The sequence below is a fragment of the Dictyostelium discoideum genome (genome assembly GCF_000004695.1).
Source record: "Dictyostelium discoideum AX4 chromosome 5 chromosome, whole genome shotgun sequence".
NCBI classification, from domain to species: domain Eukaryota; phylum Evosea; class Eumycetozoa; order Dictyosteliales; family Dictyosteliaceae; genus Dictyostelium; species Dictyostelium discoideum.
The window spans coordinates 4,714,043-4,723,201 of record NC_007091.3 but is presented as its reverse complement, the minus strand read 5'-3'; the positions used below and the strand labels follow the sequence as shown (position 1 = coordinate 4,723,201).

The window sequence follows — 9,159 nt, the reverse complement described above, 5'->3', positions numbered from 1 at the left end:
TTATTATTATTATTATTTAAATTTTTTTAATTAAATTATTAATTTTTTTTATTTTTTTTTAAAAGACATTTAAACTTGAACATAAAATTTTAAACCAAGGTTGGGATAAAATATTTCATATCGCATCAATTAATAGAGAGATTTGGATTGGATTTTGGGATACAACAGTTAGAGTATTCCCTGGTGATCCAAAGAATAAAGAGATTTTAATCGATTATAAAGGTTATCATTCAGATGTAGTTTCTTCAATTATTGAAGTACCAAATTTAAAGGGTGGTGATCCATTCGTTTGGTTTGGTTCATATGATAAATCAATCTCTATAGTTTCAATTAAAGAAGATACAGCAAAATCTTGGAATTTTACAAATATTAAAAAGAATTTCACTAGACCAATTAGACAAGGTTTTTCATCAAGAGGTTAGATTTTTAAAAAAAAAAAAAAAAAAAAAAAAAAAAAAAAAAAAAGATTTTCAATTTAATCATATTTTATGATAGTAATAATACTAATAGGAAAAGTAATAATTTCAAACACAATAACAATAACAATAACAGCAAAAAGAAAAAAAAAAAAAAGAAAAAAAGGCAATAAAATAAACTTGTAAATTAAATTATAAATTTTTTTTTTTTTTTTTTTTTTTTTTTTTTTAAAAAAAAACACAAATAATTATTTGTATGATACAGGATTGATAATTTAAATTTTATCATGTTTATTATTGATTATTTTGATTTTGATTTTGATTTGGTGGAGAGAATGGATTCTTTTTTAAATCAACATTCATATTTGGTGGTGGTGAGAATGGATTGAAAATATTTGGAAGATTGTGTGTTTGTCTTTGTATGCTAAGATTGGAGATATCAAATGGTATATCTTCTCTTTCACTCATTAGTTCAGTAAAAGATGAGAAATTAAATCTATTTCCTTTACCACCTAATCTAAATAAACTTCTTGTTGGTAATTGTCTTATTTTTGGTCCAATCCTTCCAATATTAAATCCAGGTGATCCTAAATTATTATTATCATTGTTTATAGTTGTAGTTGTTGTAGTTGTTGATGATGGTGTATAATTTCCAGTATTATTATTATTATTATTATTATTATTATTATTATTATTATTATTATTATTATTATTATTATTATTATTATTATTGTTATTATTATTATTATTATTATTATTATTTAAATTATTACCATTATTATTATTTAACATCTGTTGAATTATTTGAGCTTGGCTTTGTAAAGATGCACATTGCTTATCAAGATTTTTTTGATCTTGTTGAAAATTTAGAATTTGTCTTTCCAGTAGTTCAAGTTGTTGTTGTGCATTTGGTTGACCTTGACCAATTTGCTGTTTAATTATCATAGAGTAATTTGAAAGTTGTTGGATTTGTTGTTGTATATATGAATTTTCTTGATTAGCCGATTGTTGTTTTGATAAAATGCGCTGTAATTGTTTTTCTAATTGATGTACTCCATTATCTACCGAATTAACATTACTATTATTATTATTAATATTATTATTATTATTATTTATATTTGAATTTTTATCAAAATTTAAAATTGAAGAATAATTAATAAGTTGATAGACTGAAAATAAATTAGATTTGTTTGATAATGATTGTATTTGTTTCTTTATATTCTCAATTATTTCAATTTCTAATAAATCATTATTATTATTATTATTATTATTATTATTATTATTATTATTATTATTATTATTATTATTATTATTATTATTATTATTATTATTATTATTATTATTATCAGTTTTATTTTTATTTTTTTCATCTATTGAAAAAAGATTTAACATAAACTTAAAAATTAAGCATTCACTATTATTATTATTATTTTCATTTTTATGAATTAAATGATTGGATTTATTTAATAAGATACCACAATTATTACAAAATCCATATAATCTATGTTGACAATCATTTTCAAAGTGATTTTGAAATTCTGATCTTTTCATTTGTTTATTACATTTACTACAATTTCCAATTACCATTTCACATATTTCTAAATGAACATCTGCAATTTCATTTGAGAATTCTTGTTTACATAATTTACATTTTACACTTTTATATTTACAAATTTCAAAATGATTTTTTAATTTTGAATAATTATTTATTTCATTACATCCATTAGGTTTATAAAAACAATTAAACTATAAATATATATTTGTTTTTTCAGGTTGAAATAATTATTAATATTATTAATATTATTAATATTATTTATTTATTTATTTACATACTTTTAATTTTGAAAACATATCATTATAAATTTGATTTTTACCTAATTGATCTAAACTAACTATTACTCTACATATTGGACATGATTTAACAAAACTACCCTCTAAAATTTTTGACCAACATGGTTTATCACAAATTAAATGCCCATTTTTACTTTTTTTTTTTTATAATTATTTATTAAAATGGAAATTCGTTATTATGGAGTATAAAAAAAAGAAATATAAAAAAAAAAAAAAAAAAAAATAATAAATAATAAATAATTATAAATTTTTATACCATTGTAATGGGTTTGACATTAACGATGTACAAATACTACAAGTGAATATTGTAAGTGAATCTTTTTCATATGGTTGTGTTACTAATAATTCTTCTAAAGGAATCTCTGAAAATATTAATGATGAATAAAAAAATGATTGATGACTTTCATCTACATTTGGCCAATCATACTTTGGAAAAAGAGTTGGAGAAGGAATTTCAGGTTTTCCTAAAAATGATGGTTGATTTTCAAAAATATACATTTCTTTTAGTTTATCATTATTGATTATATCATTCATCATTTGTGTGTTTAATAGTGGTGGGAATGAGCAAATAAAATAAAATAAAAATTTTTTTTTTTTTTTTTTATAAACAAAAAATTTTTTCAATGATTTCTTTTTTTTGATAATATAAAAAAAAAAAAAAAATTGAAAAAAAAAAAAAAACTGTATTTCAGAAATTTAAACAATTGAAGTTAGTGTTTGTAAAAAAAATATTTTTAAGGAATTTTTTTTTTTTTTTTTTTATTATTTTTCAATCTATATTATTAAATAACGATTGAGATTTATCCCAAACCATTTCACCAATTTTCCTACCCATTTTTCTTGCTTCATAATCTGAAAAATCATAATGTATACCTCCATAACGTCTTGAAATGCATGCTTGTTGTGCAGCATCTGTAAATGTTTCCCAATATAAGTTAATATCAGTTTTTGGTACTGGAAATGAACAGTTGGTTTCAAAAATTGATGATCCAGCTTTAATTGTAACCGAATTACCAAATTTATCACTACCGGTAAACCTTTTTAAAATTTCTGCTGCTGATGATGAAAATGTACTATGTCCACTTGTACTAAAAATAAATAAATTAATAAAATAAATTAAAATAAATTAAATGAAATAAATTAAAATTAATTAATTTATTACTACTTACTAATCTGAAAATGGTGGAGTAATAACATATGGATCTTGATATGGTATCCAATTAGATAAATCAAATTCAACATTTTCTTTACAAATACCATTCCAACCAGTTATTTTAACACCTTTAAATAGAACTGGAATCATTGTAACAGGTCTAGCATTATCAAAGAATCTTTTACAATCCCAACATGCGATTCCTGAATCTAATTGAGCATTATTTAACATAAAGTATAATTTAACATCTTGTTCAATTGAATGATTATCACGTTTTGATACAAATTGTGCAAATAAATTCCAATGACCTGGTGGCAATACTGAATTTGGACCATCACCAAAATACTCTGCAATCGCTTTAATTTCATCTGTCATATTTTGAGTATATCCAATTAACTCCCATGCTGAATTCTTTAATTTCTCAATTGTTTTATTATTATTTTGATCATTGAATGAATAGTAAGGTGGTGGTATTGTTGGTCTCAATTGTGAGCCTGATAATAATGAAAATGGTTTCACACTACCCCATTGTGGTGTTGAAAATGATTGTATTGTAAATAAAGTTGAGTTTTTAACAGGTACAGATAACGGTTGCCAATTATCAGGTTTTCTTAATTTAGATGGTTGAGCATCATTTCTTGGTGCATAATTAGTCCAATCACTATAATTTTTACCACCATAAATTGCCTTTTGATTTGATCCATCCAACCATCTATTCTCTAATAATAATTTTGATGCTTTATTTCCAATACCAACTGAATTATCTAAATTTAAATTAATATCATTTATATCATATCCTAAATTTTTCATTTTTTCATTATAATTATCACTTATTTTCAAAATAAATAGTATTAATACCTATTTTTTTTATTATATGTTATTATTATTATAATTATTTTTAATAAATAATATTATTTATTTACATTGATAGTGGATATAAATCAACTAAAGTTCTATATGCTGCAAATGAAATTGATTTTTTAATATCATTATCATTTTTATTTTTTGGTATTGTTGAACAATTTGATTCACCAATTAAATAAACACCTTTAGAATTTGTATAGTATGCCCATGAATCATATATTGCTGTATGAACCATTGAAAGACTTCTTGAAACTACTGTTGGAGGTGGACTTGCTTTATGAATTGCATTTAATAATAAATTATTCCAAGTGATAACAATTGATGCATTTGGAAAATCTGTAAAATCATATGAATTTGCATTTACACCAAAATTCATAAAACTTAATAAAAATATTATAAATAATAATATTATATTATACTTCATTTTTTATTATTTTATTTGTTATTCCAACAAATAAATAATTTTATTATTTTATATAAATATAAATTTAAATAAATTTTTTTTAATTTTCTAGATATATAAAAAAAAAAAATTTAATTTATAAAAAAAAAAAAAAAAAAAAAAAAGTAAAACTCATTTTTAGTAATTTTATTACCAAAAGGGGGAAATATATTAATTTTTTTTTTATTTTTTTTTTAAGATTTTAAAAGAGTAAAAATTAATTCGAAAAGGGGTTAAAACTATTTATAGTTTTAAAATTTCGCTATGACATTTTATTTGTAAAATCATTTCTACCAAGTTTAAAGAAAAAAAAAAAACAAAAAAAAAATTAAAATTTATTTATGGAAATAAAAAAAATTAATAGAATATTAGATAATCAAATAACACCTATTTTAATATTAAATAAATAATATAAAAATAGGTGTTATTAAATAAAAAAAAAAAAAAAAAAAAAAAAAAAAAAAAAAAAAAAATTTGATTTATTTTTTTTCGTATGATAAGAAACCTTTTGGTAAACAAATAATTCGATTTTTTATACAGATTTCATAATTTTTTAAATTTTTATGAGAAAAATAAAAAATAAATTAAATAAAATATAATAATTAAGCCGGCCCTGTTTCGCCTGTTAAAAAAAAAGATTTTAATGGCCATATAAAATTTTTACCTTTTTTTTTTTTAAATGAAAAATAAAATTTTTTTTGCGATTTTTTTGAATTTGTTCATGACACAAAAGTCTTTTGTTAACAAATTCAAAAAAAACTTTATATTTAAAGATTTTTTACAAAATAACCAATCATCAAAACTTTTACTATTTTTTTAACATTTTTCCAATAATATGTAAATCCAACAAAAAAAATTACTATAAAATGTCAAAAAAAAAAATAAAAAAAAATAAATCATTTTTAAAATTCAAAATAAACTTTAACTTAGTGTAATAACTATTTTTTTAAATCAAATAATTTATCAATAAAAAAAAAAATGGTAGTCGTTACATTAGTTTTAACAACTGTCGGGGCTGCAATTTGTATTGCTGGTGGTATTGCTATGATCGGTTCAACAGCTGTTGACACAATCAAAGGTTTTATACCAGATAAAGGTATTTTTCTCTTTTTTTTTTTTTATTATTCCAATTTCCATTTTTAATTTTTATTTTTATTTTAAAACTTATAATCATTTTTATTTTTTATTTTTTATTTTTTATTTTTTAATTTTTATTTTTTCATTATAGATGCTGATAAATCAGAAATAAAATATTTAAGATTCAATGATAAAAGACCAAAAGGTGGTTTTAGATTGTAAGATAAAATAATTTCTGAAAAAATATAAAAAAAAAAAAAAAAAAACACTAACAATTAATTATTAATTTTTTTTTTTTTTTTTATATAAAAATAATAATAATAATAATAATAATAATAAAAATAATAATAATAATAATAATAATAATAATAATAATAATAATAATAATAATAATAAACACACCCAATAGAATCCTTGTTAATGAAAAGACTGGATGGAATAAAGCAGTTAGAATTTACATGAAACCAGGTGGCAGTGATTACAGAGAAATCAAAGCTGGTGATAGTACTGGTAAACAATGTAAAAAAAACACACATTTAAAATACGATTCAACTAGAATTGATTTCCCAAAAGATGTTGAATACTTTACTCTTAATTTAATGAAACCAGGTATGTTTTTTTTTAAAAATTTTCAAATAAAATAAAATAAAATAAAACTAATAAAATTTAAATGTAACAATAATAATAATAATATAAATAATAAATAGGTGCTTTTGGAGTGTATTCAACTGTTAATGAAATTAGAGTTAACAAAGATCTTCAATCAAAATTAGATGGTAAAACTCTTGTAATTTATTGGGATAATAATGATTCAAAAGTAAGTGTATTATTATTATTATTATTATTATTATTATTATTATTATTATTATTATTATTATTATTATTATTATTATTATTATTATTATTATTATTATTATTTTACTTTTTTTAAAATAAATAAATACTATAATAAATTTTTTTTATTTTTTAATAAAATAATAGTATTTCGATAGACTAGAAAATTTAGTTAGTCCAGCTGACATCCTCTAAAATATCATTTTATTTGAAATAATTTTATTTTAAATAAACACACACACTTTTTTTTTATTATTTTTTTACATAAATAAGAATATTCCATCTTTTTATTTTTTTAATATTACAATGATTTATTTAATTATATATTTAAATTGATTAATATTAAATGAAATTGAAGCAGCACTAATAAATGATTAATTATTAAATGTTGAAGTTTCAATATATTGTATATGAGTATTATTATAGAGTTGAATTGATTTTTACACCATTCCTCAGCCATTTGTTTTTATTTTTCATAAATTTATTATTAATTATATTACCGCAATCTGGTAAGAAAAACATTAATTATTGATGATTTACCCAAAACTAATATCTTAATTTTAAGAGGCTCTGTTGTAAAAAAAAATAAATTAAAAATAAAATAAAATAAAATAAAATAAAAAAAAATAAAAAAAAAAATTAAAACCATTTCCAACATCTTAAAAATTATTTTTAACACATTAAGTAATATTATTTCTAATTGAGGATGGTAAATGATTTCTTTTTTTACACAACTATTAAAAAAATTAAAAAAAAAAAAAAAAAAAAAAAAAAAATCTAATTTTTTTTTTTTAAATGATAAAAAAGACACTCCGTAAATTTCCTTTTTTTTTTTTTTTTTTTTTTTTTACCTTTTGGTAATCCAATAATATGATTCCGTAATTTTTAAATTCTTAAGAGAAAAAAAAAAAAAAAAAATTATTATAAAAAATTAAAAAAAAATAAAAATAAAAATTAAAATAAATGAAATATAATAATTTAATAAAAAAAAAGATTTTAATCGCAACATAATTTTTTTTTTTTTTAATTTTACAAATTAAAAAATCTTTTAGTGATGATTGGATCTTTGGCAAGTGTCATTTTTTTTTTTTTTTTTAATTTAAAAAAAAAAACAAAAAAAAATTACTTTCACACCACGCACAAGTTCAAAAAAAACTTTAGATTTAAAGATTTTTTACAAAATAACCAATCACCAAAGCTTTTACTATTTTTTAAACAATTTTCCAATAATAAAAATAAAAATAAAAAAATGCTCAGCATAATAATATCTAAGTCTAATAAAAAAAATTTACTATAAAATGTCAAAAAAAAAAAAAAAAAAAAAAAATTAATCAAAATTAACTTAAACTTTATTAAAATAACTGTTTTTTAAATCAAATATTCATTTATTTAATCAAATTTATCATTAAAAAAAAAAAAAAATGGTAGTCATTACATTAACTTTAACAACTGTCGCAGCTGCAATTGGTGCTGTTGGTGGTATTGTTGCAATTGGTTCAACAGCTATTGATAAAATCAAAGGTTTTTTACCAGACAAAGGTATTTCTCTCTTTTTTATAATATTATTTTTATTTTTATTTTAAAACTTATTTATTTATTTATTTATTTATTTTTACCCATTATAGAGGCCGATAAATTAGAAGTTAAATATTTAAGATTCAATGATAAAAGACCAAAGGGTGGTTTTAGATTGTAAGATATTATAATAAAAAATAAAAAAAAAACCCACAATAATTAAAAATGTTTTTGTTTATAATATTTAATTAATTATTTCATTTTTTTTTTTTTTTTTTTTTTTATATTATTAAAATTATAATAATAATAGAATCCTTGTTAACGAAAAGACTGGATGGAATAAAGCAGTTAGAATTTACTTGGACCCAAAAAGCAGTGATTACAAAGAAATCAAAGCTGGTGATAGTACTGGTAAACCATGTAAAAAAAATATGCATTTAAAATATGATTCAACCAGAATTGATTTCCCAAAAGATGTTGAATATATTTCACTTAATTTAATGAAACCAGGTAAAATTTTAATTTTTTAATTTTTAATTTTTAATTTTTTCAAATAAAACTAATAATTTAATGTAAACACCAACAACAACAATAATAATAATAATAATTAGGTGCTCTTGGAGTATATTCAACTGTTGATGAAATTAGAATTTACAAAGATATCCAATCAAAATTAGATGGTAAAACTCTTGTAATTTATTGGGATAATGATGATTCAAAAGTAAGTGTATTATTATTTAATAAATAAATAAATAAATAAATAAAAAATAAAAATACTAAAATTAATATATTTTATTATATACTTTTTAAAAAAATAATAGTATTTCGATAAAAAAGAAAATTTAGTTAGTCCAGCTGATATCCTCTAAACTTTAAAGAAAAATATTATCAATTTTATTTGAAATAGTTTTTATTTAAATAAACACACACCTTTTTTTTTTACACAAATTGGAATATTCCATCTTTTTATTATTTTATTTATTTAAATTCATTAAAGTATTAAATGA

The 9,159-nt window shown here is 19.1% G+C and overlaps 5 protein-coding genes across 5 annotated transcripts in view; 3 read left to right on the top strand and 2 right to left on the bottom strand.

Annotated features, from left to right (window-relative positions):
* The window catches only part of gacL (RhoGAP domain-containing protein), a gene marked incomplete at both ends in the record, with an annotated part of 2,851 nt that extends 2,429 nt beyond the window's left edge, over positions 1 to 422 (top strand). The window contains one exon of the mRNA XM_630425.1: positions 66 to 422. Coding sequence (XP_635517.1) covers positions 66 to 422 — 357 coding nt within the window. The remainder of the gene's footprint in view (positions 1 to 65) is intronic.
* A 288-nt stretch (positions 423 to 710) lies between these two features.
* Positions 711 to 4,708, bottom strand: DDB_G0290889 (hypothetical protein; the record flags this gene model as incomplete). Its single annotated transcript, XM_630424.1, has 7 exons — positions 711 to 2,162; positions 2,250 to 2,400; positions 2,524 to 2,897; positions 3,079 to 3,355; positions 3,437 to 4,249; positions 4,344 to 4,664; positions 4,704 to 4,708. The coding sequence occupies 7 exons, from the start codon at positions 4,706 to 4,708 to the stop codon at positions 711 to 713; spliced, it is 3,393 nt and encodes a 1,130-aa protein (XP_635516.1).
* A 996-nt stretch (positions 4,709 to 5,704) lies between these two features.
* On the top strand, positions 5,705 to 6,832 carry DDB_G0290887 (hypothetical protein; the record flags this gene model as incomplete). The annotated part of the gene is made up of 5 exons (XM_630423.1): positions 5,705 to 5,822; positions 5,955 to 6,021; positions 6,213 to 6,412; positions 6,511 to 6,620; positions 6,785 to 6,832. The coding sequence occupies 5 exons, from the start codon at positions 5,705 to 5,707 to the stop codon at positions 6,830 to 6,832; spliced, it is 543 nt and encodes a 180-aa protein (XP_635515.1).
* A 351-nt stretch (positions 6,833 to 7,183) lies between these two features.
* Positions 7,184 to 7,717, bottom strand: DDB_G0290899 (hypothetical protein; the record flags this gene model as incomplete). Its single annotated transcript, XM_630422.1, has 3 exons — positions 7,184 to 7,207; positions 7,284 to 7,371; positions 7,671 to 7,717. 3 exons carry the CDS (start codon positions 7,715 to 7,717, stop codon positions 7,184 to 7,186), a joined length of 159 nt encoding a protein of 52 aa, XP_635514.1.
* Positions 7,718 to 8,058: 341 nt separating this feature from the next.
* DDB_G0290885 (hypothetical protein) lies at positions 8,059 to 9,021 on the top strand (the record flags this gene model as incomplete). Its single annotated transcript, XM_630421.1, has 5 exons — positions 8,059 to 8,176; positions 8,263 to 8,329; positions 8,463 to 8,662; positions 8,764 to 8,873; positions 8,974 to 9,021. 5 exons carry the CDS (start codon positions 8,059 to 8,061, stop codon positions 9,019 to 9,021), a joined length of 543 nt encoding a protein of 180 aa, XP_635513.1.
* Between the last annotated feature and the right edge of the window lie 138 nt (positions 9,022 to 9,159).